The sequence below is a fragment of the Calypte anna genome, chromosome 15 (assembly GCF_003957555.1).
Source record: "Calypte anna isolate BGI_N300 chromosome 15, bCalAnn1_v1.p, whole genome shotgun sequence".
Lineage (NCBI taxonomy): Eukaryota > Metazoa > Chordata > Aves > Apodiformes > Trochilidae > Calypte > Calypte anna.
Genome location: NC_044261.1, coordinates 4331226 through 4349228, shown reverse-complemented (window position 1 = coordinate 4349228; position 18003 = coordinate 4331226). Strand labels below are relative to the sequence as shown.

At 40.4% G+C, this 18003-nt stretch overlaps 1 protein-coding gene across 1 annotated transcript in view; it reads right to left on the bottom strand.

Annotated features, from left to right (window-relative positions):
- TMEM132C (transmembrane protein 132C) overlaps window positions 1-18003 on the bottom strand; it is a 123352-nt gene that overhangs the window by 66562 nt on the left and 38787 nt on the right. Inside the window, exon 2 of the mRNA XM_030460545.1 lies at window positions 8079-8225. Coding sequence (XP_030316405.1) covers window positions 8079-8225 — 147 coding nt within the window. The remainder of the gene's footprint in view (window positions 1-8078; window positions 8226-18003) is intronic.

Sequence of the window (18003 nt, the reverse complement as noted above, 5' to 3'; positions counted from 1 at the left end):
CCTATCACTGGTCACTACTGAGAAGAGCCTAACTCCATCTCCCTGACACTCACTCCTTACATATTTGAAAACATTGATGAGGTCACCCCTCAGTCTCCTTTTCTCCAAACTAAAGAGACCCAGCTCCCTCAGCCTTTCCTCATAAGGGAGATGTTCCACTCCCTTAATCATCTTAGTAGCTCTGCGCTGGACTCTTTCAAGCACTTCCCTGTCCTTCTTGAACTGAGGGGACTTCCTCTATAAACCTTGTATCAACCATATAAGTGATAATTTTAATGAGCTTATAAAATTGTTTTTCATTACAGCCACCTCCAACTGGAGGACAGAAGATGGATGGCTAATGAAATGCATTTAAAATATTTTTGAATTAGAAAATGAGAAGAAGATTAAAAATATCTGTGTAAAAAACACCAAAGTTCTGCCTTTCTATTATGTAGGGCTAGTGAGAGGTACAGACCATGTGGTTTCTGAATGAAGGAGGCAGCAGCAGTCATGTTTAACTATCCCTCACTGCAGGTATACAAGTAACATCACTTCTTTAATTCCATGCACAGGTCAACTGGGAATAGAATTTAATAATCTGAACACAAGAGAGAGCTGGGAGCAGTGACTGGAAGGGGGTAGGAGCCCACAGCACCAGCAGCACACTGCTGTAAATCCTACAAGTTAAGCAAGGTTGGTAAGAAACCCAGCAGATCATGGGAACTGATGACTCAGAGGATTTTACAAAAACTTAGCACCTACATAATAATTTTCCCTGTCTCATAGAGCAGTCACTGTTATTATACAGCAAAAGAAAGAAACAGAGAAGATCTATTTATCTGTACTTTACCCAAGCAGTAACCTGTCAAACTAAAGTAACTTTGAGTGGCAAAGTAAATCTCAGTAAGGCAGTGCAGAGCTAAACAGATCACCTGTCAAATACACTGGGTTTTGTCTAAGGGAATGTAAAGGTCTCAGATAAGCAGTGATACTTTACCACTGTCAGTTGATTCCTTTCTACTGATCTGACAGAGGCATGAGATTGGAAAAATGTTTAAAATAATCTAATTCTCTTTTATGAAGTTGTAGCCTATTTTCCAGAGGTCTCTCCAGACCAGCTTTAAGCATCCTGAGTTCAGAGGAGATTTATTATTAGGAAATTCCTCAAGCAGCAATAGTACAGAGGACTTACATGTGTAAGAAACATGTTTCAATTTGTTCTGCTGAATACTGACAAAGATCTTACTCACTTTCTTTTAGAAAGTTTTGGCTTTTGGCATTTTTTTCTTAAATTTTCTTCATTCTTTGTTGCCTGACTGATTTATTTCCTATGCTGTGAAAGTTACAGAGGAAAGCAGAGCTGCTTGGCAGCATGATATGGTATTGCTGAACTCAGCTCTTTATGGCTTTCTGCAGATGTTTCTGCTTCAAAGAGAGTGTGAGAAAAAAACACATGCACAAATTCCTCCTCCCACCCCCCAATTCTGCATCTTTTGTCTCTTATCTCCCACTGTCTCCAAATCAGAAGGAAGGCTGCATTCCAATAGCTGCTAAAACACCCAACATGCCAACCTTCACAGATAAATAAGATGTGACCTCCCCCAAATTATAGTTCATTATTTAAAGTGCAAAGAGAAAAAATTAACAGAAATATCAGTCCCTGAATGGGTTGCATCAGGACATTTTCACAGATAACCTGGCTATCAATTGCAGCTTATTAAAATGAAAAGCAGAAAGGATTGCTGGGTGCAAGAGGCAAGAACACAGCAGCTTTCAGCAGAAGATGCAAGTGGGACAGACAGCCTTTCCTGGGGCATATTCCTGGAGATCTGCAAAACACATGCTCAGACAGAAGTCAAAGGCTGAAAAATAGACCATATGTTTTCTAGACACTGTCTGAGAAAGGATTACTTTGTCAGATATTAAAAAATAATCTCACTCTGGACATTAGGAGTTCCAGTTCCTATTGAATCCATCCATCAATTTGCAATGGATGTAAAGCTGTTGTCCCATTGTTCTGTGATTGCACATTCTATTTGGTATGTGTGGGTCTCTGCTCTATTTACATAATAATGAAACAAAACATTATATCCAACCTAACTGGAAAGGAGGGAAGGCAGTGACAGCAAGGAAGAGAGCTTTCTCAGCAAGGCTGGGTTATTGCATGCATTGGCTAAGCCTCCAGCATTTGGTTTTGATAAGCATGTAAAAAGCTTTTCCAAACTATACAGATTTGCTGAGCAAGCAAATTTGAAGCTTTCATTTGGGCAAGAAATATGTGGAGAATGACTTCTCTCTTGGTGCTTCAGTCCTTCTGCCTCCTGACAGACCCAGCAACTAAGCAGACAACAAATAAAAGGAATTTATTGGAACTTCTGTAGGTGGCATGGATAGAGTTTAAATACATTTCATGTATTTTGTTGTTTCAGCTCTATTAATAATTTAGTTTCCTGAAAACTCATAGGAATATCTTACTCCTTTGCTAACACTATGTTAAGTTTTATATAAAAGACTAATCCAGTATTTTTTGAATGGCTGGGACTGAGCCTAACACCAGCTCTGTTGAAATCCAACATGAAAGTTCATTTCAGTAGTGCCTAACAACAGTTTAAAAAGACTTCAGATTATGATTTTCCTTTGTATTTCAAAAATAACGAGAATGTTGCAATATACCTGATAAGACAGAGACTCCTTTTGATTTAGTGTCTTCCACAACACTTGTGCAGACTCTGTTGTTTGCTTTATCCATTAGGAAGCAAGTATTTAAACTGATGACAAATTAAACAAATTTCTATTGAAACAACTGACTGATAATAGTGTTGTTATTTATTTGGATTATGGTAAATCCAACACTTCAGCTACAGATTAGGGTCTCACAGTGGTAGGTGCTACACGAAAACTAGACAGCCATCTGTTGTTGCCATGACAATTGCTATAGTTATCTCAAATTTGATCCTTCTGAACTTGTATTACTGAAAGTATTGAAAAGAAAGGGCCCTTCAGACTCAGTGAGAGTCCTTGTCCATAAGGACTCCTATAGAATTTGCTTTTCCTCCATGCAAGTGAGGGCTGGCCATTAAGTCAAAACCACTCAGGATTCATAAGGTTCAACAAGTTGTCCTGCTCCCACAAGGATCCAGTGTGAGAGTCAAGGGTAAGAAACAAAGATCCCCTCTCCAGACAGTTGTGCAGACACTTGCTCAGCACTGTGGCAGAGAGAGAGAGGCAACAGCAACAGAGCATCCACCTCCTTCCTGCTGGCAGCCTCCTCCTGCAAGAGGCACCAAAGACATTTCTTCATCCTCCCTGCCCAGCTCAGGGCTTTGATAAACACTCCTGACATTCAAAGCAGCAAAAGAGGAGCCATATGAAAGGCTCCTTAGGGAAGCAACCTTTTAACCCCAGTCTTCTGTGCCCTAGAAAAGATATTGTTACAGGGCACAGCTGGCTGATCCTCCACCATATGTGCAGATGTCCAGGGCATCTTTGGCACCTACTCCCTGTGCTGGAGACATCTGTGCCCTAATTTGACCTGAAGCTGGCAGCCTAACATAAAGAGAAGCCTTAAAATGCAAAGAGAACAGGCAGAGATAAATTATTTAGGCAAGCAGATGAGACAGGGTGGAGGGAAAAAATCTTGAAAGTAGGTAAAAGCTTAGCTCTATTCCTGATACTGTTACTGACAGACACATACATGCATTCCCATGTGTCATTTTAAGCAGACAAATGCACATCACAAGCATCACCCACCTTGGGAGCTCTGAGAACTGCACTGGCAATTTGCCAGCAGTCTAAAAGACTGCACCTGATTCACACCAAAATATGCAAGATGCTTGAGACAGAATCCTCTGGAGGCCAGAGTGCTTGTTCACATATGAATGGAAGTTGGTTTTGTTTTGGGGTTTAATGACAAATGAAATCCACTGCTGCTGTCTTCCTCCCAAACTATCTCTACAGTTTTTACAAATAATTTCTGCAGACACAGATGTGACCTCCTGAAGACCTATACTGCTTCTGGAGCTTCTAGTAGAGTCATGGAATGTGCAATCTCAGCTCAGATCCTGTCTCAGTTATCAGTCATCAGAATAAACTACTGTAATGAAAAAATCCTGACCCACGAGCAACAAAATTCCAGGTCCTTGTGAAAACCATGTCCCCTGCTCAGACTGCAAGGTTTTGAGGTCAGCAGGCAACACGGCCACTCTGCTGAGCTCTGCAAACCACTCTGACCCAAAACTGTGCCAGGGGAAGATGACCCACATTCTAAAGAAATTAATTACATCCACCCAGTGTGCAAATACTCTGTATCCACAGCTGGGGCACAGACTGCCTGTCTGCAGGTATAGGGAGGCACACTCACTGCATGGCTAAAAGTTTTTCAAGTTTGAGACATATTGCTTGTATCTACTTTATTCACAACAGAATTCACACCCCGGCCAACCCTCAGCAGCATATGGTGCTGCCAGACAGAGGAGGGACCTGCACAGAATTTTAAGGCTTTGTTGCTTTCCTCCATGCCCTGATGATGTGAAATACAACCTGGTAACACCATTAGATGTTTCCATGAGAATGCAATGATACTCAGAGAGTGTTAAAAAAAGAACCAAGTCATAGCCCCCCAAAATGTGTGTGCATGTGGCGAGGGGGAATAAGTGATTGTGACTCAGTCTGCAACAGAAACATAACATCTGGAAGCACTCTTCTCCAGTCTGCCTCTTTATCAGACAGATGGCTGGAGAGCTGTAAGCCCATGGGCCTCTCAAAAGGTTCAAGGCCAAGAGGATAAAGTGCTACATCACAGCAGTTTTCCATTATGTCAGTTTTTCTAAATGTCTCTTCCTTCTCCCACACTCTACCCAGCTGACAGAAATCAAAAGCACTGGGTGACTCCATCCCTCCACAAACAAAATACAACATCCACAGGCAGAAACATCAGCCCAAGAATGGAATGGAAGTGGCTTGTTCCAGCCCACTGCCAGGTTTGAAGGAGCAAGGTCCAGATTAGTCCCAGTCACTGCTGTTTAGTTCTTGACACCACAGTTAGATGATGCTCTGGCTTTAGCTTAAGAACTTCCCCTAACCCTCTTTGTTCCTACCCTTAATCCATCTTTCTCATCCCCACAGCCGGTGGGGTATGCTATAAAATGAATTAAAAAAAAAATAAAAATAAAGCTGTTGAAAATTCCTTAGGTTAAAAATAACCCTTGATCTGTCTTGGGACAGTTTTTATACCCTGTGGTAGCAATCCAGAAGAAAGTACCCAGCAAACACGAGCCCTTTCACTGAAGCTGTTCTCAGGGTGGATGTGGTACGTTATAAATCAACCACACAAGCCTTAGGCTGGAATCAGAGACAAGAATAAGATATGGAAATGGTTGTAATAATAATGAAAAATCTCTCTTCCCCTACGCTTGAGGAGACATTTCAAATCCAGCAGCTTTCCTTCAGAAACAACAAGGGAAAACAAGTGACCAAGCAGTAGTCAAAGACTTGTTTTTACTAATCAACACTGTTGTTATCCTCATCAATAGCTACTCAAATCTCAGCCCAAATTGCATTATGAAGCACACAAACAAGGCTAATTTCAAGCTGCTTTCAGTTACAGCTATAGTGAATAAATCTGAATCTGAATAAATCAGGAAGCTACAGCTCTTGGCTTTAGAAGCAGAAATTCAAAGAGAGCAAAAGTTACTTTAAAAAGTAAAAAAGTGTGATGTACTTAAATTCTCTGAATGTAATGGTAAAAAATAAGCAATGTGAGCTATTGAATATGTTTCCTGCTTTTTTATCATTCATATAATGTGGAAGGTGAATTAGCTGCTAAGTGGTTTTGCATCCAGATATCAACTGCTTGTTTCAAAGTGCTTACACAGTAACTAGACCTATATCTAATGACAGCAGAAACATGGGAGAACAGCAAAGCAACACAAAATTAGTAGTTTATAGAATGTGAGCATCCGTTTCCAGGGATATTAAGGGGAAAGAGTGCAGTGGTTCTCCATGGTGCATCAGGGAGATTACAGACTAAATGAGAGCACACAGAGCAAGGCCAGAATTTCCTGTTCATGTGCTTAACAACTCAACACCTTGGTGTCTCCATTATGACCAGGATGAAGCCTAGGTGCAGTTTATCTATCTACCACTAAATAGTAGGAGGCAGAGCTCCAACGTACTGAAAACCCATCATGAATTTAAGTAATATCTGACTTATTTCACAACCAACTGGGGACATATGACAGGACAAGGGGAGAGTCAGATTACTCCTGTTGAGGAGTAGGAATAAGGCATGACTGTAGAAGAGTCTTTTTTCTCCTTTCCTGCTAGCTGGTTCTCTGAGCAATGCAAGAAATAGCTGGTCATGCAAAATAAAATAACACCCCAGGATTTCCTGACAAGCTGTGTGATTTTATAAAGCTTTCAAGAACAACAAACTTCCATTGACTTGCTTTTCAGAAGTTCTCTTGCAAGACAGTTGAAAACACCTCTGTGCTCACATTACCAACATCTTTCTGAGCTGGCTGAGTTTGCTGTGAGATGAACCCGGGGAGATGCTGGAGCTCCAGAACAGGGCTCCACATTTCCACTGACTCTGCTACCAAACCTCACATCACCCAGCTGAATTGCACAGCTAAACTAGCCTGAAAAAAACCTGCTAGCAGCACAGAAAGATCCCATTAGGGACTTGCAATTCTCAACCAAATTAAATTAGCTTAATAGAATATTTGTGCTCTGTGCAGAGGACTCCAAGTGATGCTTAGAGGCTCAGTAGCTGCAATGCCCACTACATGGCATATTTGCCCACTGGGATCTCAGTAAACACACACCCAGGGTTCCCTATTCAGCTCTTCCTTGTACACAAGCATTTCATTCAAACCTAGTTTTGTCCTGCTTTCAGAAGACAGTGACTGTTTATCTCCACAAATGAAAGAGACATCATTAATTAAGACACAGATTTTTATTTGCATAATTAGTGTTAAAAATATTTTTATGGGCTAATTAGAGTTTATGCAAATTGGATTGGGAAGACTCAGTTTGGGGCTTGATAACCTGACTATCCCAGTTCCACAGTTGCAAATATGCTCAGTTCCATGTAGTTCTAAAGCCACATGTTCTCTTTCAAACTGTTTCACTTTTTACTTCTGGTAAACTCAAATCATATATATATCTATATAGAGAGAGAGAGATAAATAATTTCTTTGCTTTCCCTTTAGCTGTGCTCCCCCCCCACCTCCAAACTCTCCACTGAAAATCTCACAAATTGCAAGGATATCAAGTGTACATACATTGAATCAGTGAGCTGCTTGTGATGAGAAAAATTTCCACATTTTACAGAAGTTTAATATTTTTCAGGCACTCTGACTGAGCACAGAATACAAAAGGCAGAATACAAGTGTTAACACCTGCTCAGGTTTTCTGTGCCTGAAGATAGTAGAACCTGACTGCATGGGAAAGCAATAACCCACCCAGCATCCACCAAAGATTTGATGATACTGCTCAATGAGCCCAGGTTTGAGGCTAATAATAAGCACAGAGCTAGGGAGGCATCACTCAGATCTGTACAATGAAAATGCTCTGCATGGACGAATGTACAGCAGTGCTGGGAGAATTTGTTAAGATTATATCCAGCAAGAATAAAATAATTTCCACTGCAAGGTTTGAGTTATCCTGTACAGATGCTTGAAAGTTAGTGACTCACTGTGGAAGAATTCATTGCTTGGTGAAAGCCACAGAGACTGTGATATGTTCACAGAAACAAGGTCAAAACTATAATGCCAAAAAATTATGTTCAATAAAAGCTTAAAATTAAGGATATTCATATTCATGCCAAAACGACACTCCCGCAACCTCCTCCCCCCACATTAGGTCTATTCTATTCATTTTTTAAATTTAAACTGATGAATTTTATTACCTGGAAACTGAGATGCCCTGTTATAGATCAGCAGATGGTACCATAGTTAACATAAGTGTCTCCAGATTTCCAGGCTACAGGTTTAATGGCTATGGGTAGTGGTAATATGAGCCCTAAGCCTTTCAACCAATGAATGGTATCATGGATTTAAATGAGTTTAATGTGCCAAGAATATGAGGTTTCATACCTGTTCCTTGAACTTGGTGCTATCCTCTGACAAATAACTGCTGTGGTCGAATGCTTTCCACCATTCCCCACCTCTTGTTTCACATCCCACTGCTGGGGGTCACTTGTCTTTGCACTGAGAATGTTCACACCTTTCTTCACCTTTGCCCTGTTGGAAACAGCAATTGTAACAAGTTCACAAGAGAGGCAGTCAGGTTTGTGATCTTCCCAATGCAGGTCAGGCAGAGAAATCTCAATGTATCTGTATTAATCAAGTGATGCTATCAGCAGTAACTGCAATGAGGGTTAATTAAAGAGAGCACTTGGTAGAATAGGGCCATTTGTATAAAGGACTCCCAGCAAAGATGCTATTTGGGTGCAGAGAATTTAACTGATGATCTTCCATCCTATTACAGAGCATCAGGAATGAGAAATACAGATAATTATACAACCTTCTCTTCAAAAGACACTGAGGGACAAAATTCCACCAGCCTACTGGACCCACACAAGACCAGGAGTAAGTGGGGAGCAGGAAGAGAGTTTGATGTACATGCCTCTGAAAGGGATAATTATGAATGGTTGAGAGTACTTGTTGTGTCACTGCAGTTTTTCAGCTGTCAGACAAAAGATAATTTAAGGCATAAAAAGGGAAAACATTTATTTTTCTCAGTATAAAGGTATAAGTGCTTAATTCTCTCATTTGTAACATGAAACATCAGGAAGCTTCACAGATTCCTGTCGTGCTCTGGTAACACTTGCACAAACCTGGTGCATCTCTAATGCCTGAAGTTGAATTATTCAGAAATGAAAACAGAAAAAGCAAAGGAAACTCAAATCTGCCACTGAAGATTCCTTAAAGGTTTAAGCCCTGTTTGGTTCTCCAGCATATTATATTTTGAATACATGAACAATTCATAAATATTGCATTAATAAACCACTATCACCAATCTTGAACTCTGTATCAACCCATCAGTATGGTCTGGGCAGTATGGATTTTAGGAGCTGTTTGGATGTACTTTAGGATACTGCTATTTAGCAGCAGGAGAGAAGTAAAAACTGATTATTTAGCTACTTTGCTCAGCTGTTCCTTGAGATGGGCTCTGAAATGGCCCAACATCAGTCAAAGTGAGGTTCCTCATGTTTGGATTTTCAAAAGAATTACAACTCTGTCAGCAGCTGGAAATTGCTCTTTGTACCATGTAGCTTGACATAGTCAATACCTGAGCTCCTGTTAATTAGGACAGACATTTTGTATGGCCAAGGTTAGTGCTAAAACACATTGCCAGAGGATGAAAGACCATGGCTACGATGCCATTTTGTTAATTAACTACAGTATGGGCATTAAGTTGAGTGGTTTTCACATATGCCATTATATAAAGCCCATTAACAAAAAAAATTCCATCCCAGGGTAAAGTAGGTTATGTTTAGTGAGAAAAATCAATGTTGTGATTGCACTTAGCAGTGGAATTAGGGTATGAACACCCAGAAGATTGAACTTTCTAAATAAATATGCAGAAGCACAACTCACAACTCCTCCTCTAAAAAGGGCATTGAGTTTTATATAACAAGGTCAATGGATGAATCAGAATTAAGTCAGACAGTACTGAGCCCCATACATTTTTAAATACAATCTGTATGCATTTGCTAAAAATGTTTTCACTTAAATTTTTATTTACTGAGTGTTTGAGTGCTAGACAGGAAAAGTCTATTTAATTCCTTACCACAGATTTGTTGACCTTGTTGTGTGCTTCTCATTAAATATTAATTTTTTAAATCAACAGTGCCAACTTTGTGCATAAAGATTTGGAAGTTATACTACCTCAATAAACCCTGGGATCAAGGACCTGGAGACCAAATTGCTTGACAGTCTTCTGCATTTACCTGCCTAAACTCTACGGTATATATACATTTATTGTGTTTATTTAAGGGAGGCAGGTAAGGCAATAAATAAAGATGACAACAGCTGAAGTACTTAGCACAGGGTTCCTCACTCCACCAGAAAATTTTCCTTTTTGCCATGTCTGTTTATTCAGGATGAGATGGTTGTCCTCACACAGAGACAATTCTGCACAGCTCTAGAAACTGTAAATATCCACCAGCCAGAAATTGTCATAAATCCACCCCAAATGGAATCCAAATCTTTCTCTCTAACATTATTCTGGACAATTACTGTATTTATTGTGGGGGTCACTAAATTTCCTCTCTTACTTTGACTGTGTGTTCTCCATAGTAGTTGGAGCTAAACCAAGGCCCCAGGACTGCTGCCCAGTAAAAAAAAAATTACTCTTTCTTTTTTCTGGATCTAAACACACACTTTGCTAAGCAAGACATATACCTATGCACAAAACCTATGGGCAGCAGCTCATTTATTTGAGTTTGATTGTCTGTGAGCTGAAAGTTAAGCACAGTTTTTGATGTTTTGACAGAAGCAGACCTAGGAATGGAAAGATGAAAGAAACACCATAATTAAGAACAGTGCAGAATAACAGAGATCTGCTTCAGTCCCACACTGGATCCAGGACCCCAACTGAATGGGGTTTTGAAGCCTTAAGAACACATGGTAGCCAGAAGAATAAAAGACTTTCTTGCTTGAACTTCTAAGGTTATTAGTTCACAGCACAGGAAATCTCAGCCTCAGCTTTGTCTCAAAATAGCATTCTCTCTTTAAATATCTCAAATGGAGAATTAAACCATTTACTAGCATGCAGAGCAAGCAGAATCCCAAAGACAATACAGCAGCTTATCTAGAAATCATTACTTACTTTTTGTCAAGATGAAGTGAAAAGATATTCTCACACAATCTCACAGCAAATACATTTGTGTAAAAGTGCAACTTCCAAGCAAACATTTTATTCCCATATTGAAGCTTTTAGTTGTACACAAAGATTTCCATGTTTCCATTTCCATGGCAAACTTAGAAGTGACATTTCTAATTACGACATTCTCATCAACTACAGATGCAAATCTGCTGTCTTCAAATCACAGAAAATCTCAGCAGTATTTGCACATAATATTGTAATGGGGATACAGTATCTGAAAGGCCATTGAATCAGCAACAGCCAAAGCTGAAGACATAACTTATGACTTCAGGAACTCAAATTATAGTTTCCTATTTAAAAGTAAATTTTAATCTTGCATAACAGCTCTGGTCATGGCAGAGTTCAGTCACCTGCAGCAGTGCTAGATAGAGGGCAGACTGCTGAGAACTCCACAGAGTTTGTGATATTGCTGATGAATGCTAACCCTTGAGAGCATCACCTCTCTTATTCCAGAGAAAGTCCTCCTCAAAGCCCAGATCCAGGCAGGGTTGCATTGCCTGGGTGTGCTGTGATACAGACAAATAATCTGCCAGCAAAGGAAGACCCTGAAGTCACAGGTAGGCTAAAGCTGAGGAGGAGCCCCTGGCTGTACAAGTCCCTGGCACTCACACCCAGCCCACTCCCTGGCAAGAGAAGTTGGGAAAGTTTCCCAGTGGCTGCACTGAAGAATAAAGGCTAAATCAATACTAAATTCCTGTAATCAGTGAGCTCCATAATATTTGGGAGAGTGTTCCAGACACTAAACCTTCTGGTTCCTGTGAGACTTTTTTTTTTTTTTTTTTCAGACTGTTATACTTAGCTCTGCATCTTCTGTGCTCCCCATCAATGCCAGGCTATTCCGGTTGTGCTGTTCTTTGATCTGGTTTCAGATCAGTGACCACTGCTTTGTACAGTCTCTTCAGCTCACATCTGTTGTCCAAGCTGCTGTGCTGGAAGCCTTTACTTTAGGAAGTATTTGAAACAGAAATATTAGAGACAGATGTGGGTTCAGACTAAGAGGGAGGATCGGCTCCTCTGTAAGGCAGTGCCTGGATCATGCTGCACCTCACCACTATGGTTGAGAGAGAGGATGCTGGTGCTAAATCCTCTGCAATTCCACCCATAAATCCCCTTCTGTCTATATTTGTTAAATTGGTGTTTCAACTTAACAAATACTGACCCCTTTTGGTCAGTCTTCTCTGGAGCCTCGATGTTCCTTGCAGCTCCTTACTAATCCTCCCTTACTTGCCCAGACTACTGGAAGTCCTTGACATTCCTGACTGTAAAGGTCCCAGGGTAAGAAATTCTTTTCCTGGATCTCCTGAACCCCACGGAGTCTCTCTGGTAGCTTCTTTCTGGGCTCCACTTTACTGCACATCTCTTACATCCCTCAGTTCTGCCAAAAAAATTTCAGCTTCTTCCTGCCATGATTTAACTTCTCTCCTTTCCTTCTTTGTTCCCGGAGTAAATCAGGAGATTAAAGCCAGCTGCAGGAACCCATAAAACCCAGGCAGGAGACTAACCACAGCAATTAAGCAAGATTTGTATTATTAAGTACATCTTTTTCCTTTCATCTTTCAATGTGGAATGAGTTGCTAGATCTCACCACGCTCTGACTGAACAGGACAAAACAAGAGTCATTAAAAGAATCATTCTTGGCCTCAGTTGAGAAGCCAAAAGCAGAACAGAAGAATACAACCTCAGCAGCCTCAGCCTTTCAAATATCCTCCTTTAATACATGGAGAGAATAAGTACAACTAAGCAGCTACAGCTCTGCTTCAGAAATATGAAGGATCAGGAATCAGGTCCAGGTTTCCTGTGTGACTCCCCACAAGCTGTAGAACTCTTCCTTGCCTCCATCCTAGCCTAGGAAGCAGATTTCCAGCAGTGCTTTGCCTGACCTCCTCTTTGCTACAGAGGTTCTCATTCAGAAGCCACATGCACAGGTAAGCAGCAAGAGAGCCCAGCCTCAACTGAGAAATGTAGGTACTAAACATATTAAGCATTAAATTATTGCCAATTTGTATCCAAATAAGAAGGCTAGTTCAAAGGGCCACCCAGGCAAGAATTTTGTTTTCTTTGATTACTAGATCCACATGGGCTAAGCATTAGCAAAAGTGAAGATCTTGCTCCTTAGAGCATCCTTCTCCTTCATGCATTTCCTTTCTGCTGGAGAAGACCTTCAGGAAACAGCTTTTGTAGAAAATAGTAAACATACTTAAAATGTCAAAACAACTAATCTCTAGGTACTTGGTTGTAGCTCTTTGCTCTTCTCCTTTTCCTTTCACTTCTTAGAATGTTGGGCTATTTGAAACAACTTTAAAAAATGTTAAAACAAACAAACAAACAAAAGAACTATTTTCCTTTGCAATTGAAGTAACCAAATCCTTAAGAATCTTCAAACTACAATACTTAAGCTTTTTGTACATAGGTGTAAATATGTGAGCAACTGAGGCAGATTTCAGGATTTCTGAACTCTCCTCTGTCATCTGAGTTACTAAATTCAGCTCCATATTGTGCTGCATTAATCACTGTCCATCAAAATTATATAAATTCCTTCTTTTGCCAGTGGGGAAACCTGGGATCTGAACTTGCTTAGGGGCTGTTATTTTGTAATGTTTCTTATGTAAGTGAAATTCCCTGAGACACCAGGAAAACCAGCTGGCTTTTATTTCAATGGGAATAGGTGCTTCATAGCCCTCAGGCAGCTCTGAAAGGATCAGCTTATGAGATGGATGCTGTTAGCTGTATTTTATGTTTTTACCCAAAAAAGAAATCCATTATGCTTGGGATGTACCAGTGACAGAGTTCTTGGTTTGGGCTGACTTGTGTGGTTAACTCTTTGTTAGCATTACTGGTCCTCTTGAGGTATCAGGTGAGCCATTATTGATTTTAAAAGAAAAGAAAAAAGATGCTGATACCAGTACTTAAGGGGCAGTCATTTAACATCCTAATAAATCTCATGGTAAAACTGCTTTCTCCAGCACTGAATGTTAAACACTAGTTAAGGGATTAGAGCAAAGACAGGAGGGGGAAAAAAAAAATCTAAATTTTTTACATATATATATATATATATAATATGTATTTAAAAGCAGGAGGGAACTACACAACACAGAGAATCCAGACTTCCAAGCTGAATTTACAACCTGCTAACATTCTGCCTCCAGCAAAGATAAACACTGTAAAGTCCTGACATTCACAGAAGCTGTCACAGAGCTGCTACTGCATTTAACTCCAGCTTCTCCTGCTTTTAGAGAAACATTTCAGCCCGTATATTACTGAGAGGTTCTCAAATGCACTGGGTGGCTGTAGTATTTCAACCCACAGCAGGCTCCTAGGAGCTCAAAACATAGGGGAGATCTTCCAAAAGCTGCCAGAAGCTCTATTTGCCCTCTGCCTTGGCTAATTGCATTTATGGGGGGGCCACTTAGGTGGCAAACCCACTGTAACTGAGTTCAAAGTATCACAGCAGTGACAAGACAGGAGACAAGATGGTCCAAAAGTGGAAGAAAGAAAAGTCATGAATCAAACAATTGCAGTGCAGCACAGATCTTCTCTTTCTTTCCTCCCTAATCTTTTACTTCAAAAATATTTCTTTGGACAGAGCAGTTGTCACCAACTCCCATAATTTTACATGAATTACTGCAGAGTTTAGATATGGCTTTTTTTTTTTTTTTTAAGCTTTAGGTCCCAGAGTACTTGAGGAGGAATTTTCACTGCTATTAAGAACAGGGAAGAGGCACCACAGAAGAATATGTGTTTTAAATAACAAGAACCTTGTATTTATTTTTTTGTTATCTTTAATATTTTTGTAACACTTGAGTTTGGCATCCCTAAATAGAAAAATCCATTCCCATTAGGAAGGATGGAACTGCCCTTGTGATCTATCCATGTAAGGTGCAGAAAAATCATCCTCTCCTCAGAGTTTACAATATCAGTATTAATAATCCACGGATGGGAAAATATTAGGAACACAAAACTGCAAAGAGCAAGATGGCTCTTTCCAAACCCCCTTTCATTTCCTGTTGCCTGTTACTCAGAGAATCAGCAAAGAAATGTGATTTCACAAGAAATGCAAGGGAAGCACTTACTGAGAAGACTGAAGTCTTACAGTGTCTGAGAGGTCTTTAAAGCACTGCTGCACTCCTCTTCCTAAGCATTTAGATGCTTCATATTAAGTGACATGGGGACAGCCTGAGTATGCAGTTTTCTTAGGACTTACTCACCCTTTCCATTTCCTTAAAGAGTGAATGAGTAAAAAGACTCCTGTTATAATGTTAAAATCAAAATAACCAAGGGGTACAAGTCAAAAATCCATCTCATGGAATCTACAAGGAACTGAAAGAAGCTGATGGATAATCACATGTAGGAAAAGTCCCTGAAAATCTTTCCTACAGGATCAATATCTGAGTGAACGCTCATACATAATTCCCTGTAAGAGGAAACACTGGACACCATGCAATCTGCTCTGCTGTTTGTTGAAAAAAGAGACAGAGATTGGTGTTGAGTAAACAAAAAACCTGCCAGGGTGAATTCAGAGTACAGACTCAGATGCATATGACAAACACAAGCTCACTGCCTCCATTGATCCATTTTACAGGACCAGAGACACCTTTTAGAAGAGTAACCACCTTCAGATTATATTCCCTACTACACACAGTTTCTATTATTAAAAAAAAAATCTCTTAAGCTGCCTATTTGTGACATTACCCCATCTGGCAGAGCAATAGCAGTGCTGAGAAAAATATTTACTGTTTGTTGTGGTTATTAGGATTACTACTTAGACCCCAAGTGACTTTCTGGAGTAATCTCCCTGTGCAGTCCCTTTGTGGCTTTAATCTGATCCACACTCCCCTGAATGCAGTTTTGCCATCAGCTATGCAGCTACAAGGGTTGTGCTTCCCTTAGAGAAATCCAATAGGGCTGAAATCAAGTGCTAGAAAGAGGAATGGGCAAGTTTCCCCAAAACATCAAAAATGAAGGGGGATGTCCAGTCAAATAATTGTTTCAAATGTTACACACTCTACTAGATATTTGCACAAGTGATGGAAAGGCTGCTTAGCAGGTGGCTCATCCCTAAGGGTGCTACAATAGCACATCCTGCCCTCCTTTAGCCCTACACACCTCTCCCTCTCACTTGGAAGTACTGAGCAGCACCAACCAAGGGCAAAGTTTTGGCATAGATGAGTGCCAAAACTGCACTTGACAAAGCAAAAAGACTGCTAAAAAAATAACTGTAGACTAAACCAAGAATTACAGCAATGTGTTTCCTTTATATCCTTCATACCTTGATTCCAGTGTTTGGTAACACCTCTTGCTTTGCCCATCATAACCCTCACACATGTACATTGTCACTTTAAGGCACACTAAAACTGCTGTTGTTCTTGATTTTGTTTCAGAACAAGCACACCTTGTGTTGGAATCAGGATGCAAGAGTGCAACAGAAATGCTACAAAGACGGTCTTGAGGGATACAGCAAGCAGGACTGCTATCTTTTATATTTAGATTGAGCTTTAAGCTAGTAAATGCTGGCAGTAATCTGTACTCCAGCCTCCAAATTGGGTTCTTTCATGCTTTAAGTTTACCCAGCAATAGCACAAATTCTTGTGCCCTGGGGCAGTTGCTGGCAGTTTGTGTATTTAGGTACAGATCTGAAACCCCTGAGACTTCAGTAAGTCTGCAAACTTGCTCCTGCTGACCTCAAGGGCCCTGGATCAGATGCACAAAGCACACATGGGGTTCCATGGGGTCACCACCTGGGCTGCCAGAGCTGGTAGGCACAGTCAGCAGGCAGGGCATGTGATGGAGAAAGCAATGCTAATAAATTACGGATGGGATGGAGCTCAGGGAGTTCAAATAATGTAGAAAACTACATCCTCCTGCAGCTTCTTTTGTAATTTAAACAAGCATTTCTCCTTTCTTCTAGAAATGACTCAGTAAAGAGATAAACAAATTTTCAAAACCTGGCAGGTGTTACCTTGTATGTGGATGTGTACACATTGTGGATACAGAGTATTTCGTACAGAGCTTTATAGTTTGTCTCCACTTCATTTTTTTTATGTCTGTCCCTCCACATTTGGTTTCCCCTGGCTTCATGTACCTCTGCATCTCTTCTTGCAATACTCCTTTTTCACTTCTCTCACATTTATTTTCACCTTCCTCTATCATGTAGAATTTGACTTAGTAAACCAGCCAAGTCTCCACTAAGTTACAGTTCTAATTCCAACCCACTCATCCCTGCTCATGCTCAGCCTCATTGCAAGAACACCCAGAATCCAGTCCTAGATATTCAGCTTCCTATTTGTTTAACCTCAGTTTGCAGTCGTGTCACATGACAGTGCAAAGGCATCTCTTTGGGTTGTTTTGGGGTTTTTTTATAGCTTGTCTTTCAAAAGAAACGTAATGCCAAAAAAATTGACACCATTGTTTTCAAGAAGCATTCAACTCATGGTCAAATTCACCAGTCCTGCCAGATGATAAAAACATGGACAGTTCATGGTTCTCTTTAGACTGGGAAGTTTTCCTATCCAAAAGCATTTGATAAATTCACTGAAAGTCTTCTCAGAGCTCCTAGACAATTCCTTAGTGAAGAAACTATGTCTCCACCTTCTGATGATGCCTGCTCTTCCTCTTGATCAATTGTTACCTGTTCAGGACACCCTGTTTCTGGATTTGGGATATATTGCCAGAAAGCTGATTTGTCTTGGCTGGCTATAAATAGCCTTGGGTAATGTATCCCAACAAAGGGAGACCCTTTAAGTCTTTCCACATTAGGTAAGTCATGTCCTGTTCCTATTATTAAAAAACAAAAACCAAACAAAAACCAAACAGGAATAAATATTGACTGTAAGAGAAATGAGCCTGCCCAGCTGTACTCCTGCTGCACCAAAGGATCAGGTACAAGAGCCCTGGCAGCAATGCAGTTGGAAGTTGCTTTTCCTTTTGTACATTTGGTTTGTTTTACCCAGGGCTCAAGTCTCTCATTGTACTGACACTGACTGCTGCAGAGCACCTCAACCAACCCTGCCCGCAGAGAGCTGGCAAAGCCATCTCTAACACTAATTACAGACTAGCAAAGAAAAGGCTTTTCCTGTAGAAACTCAGCAGCAAGGAAGGAAATTGCAATAAAAATAAAAGCATGACTGGGCA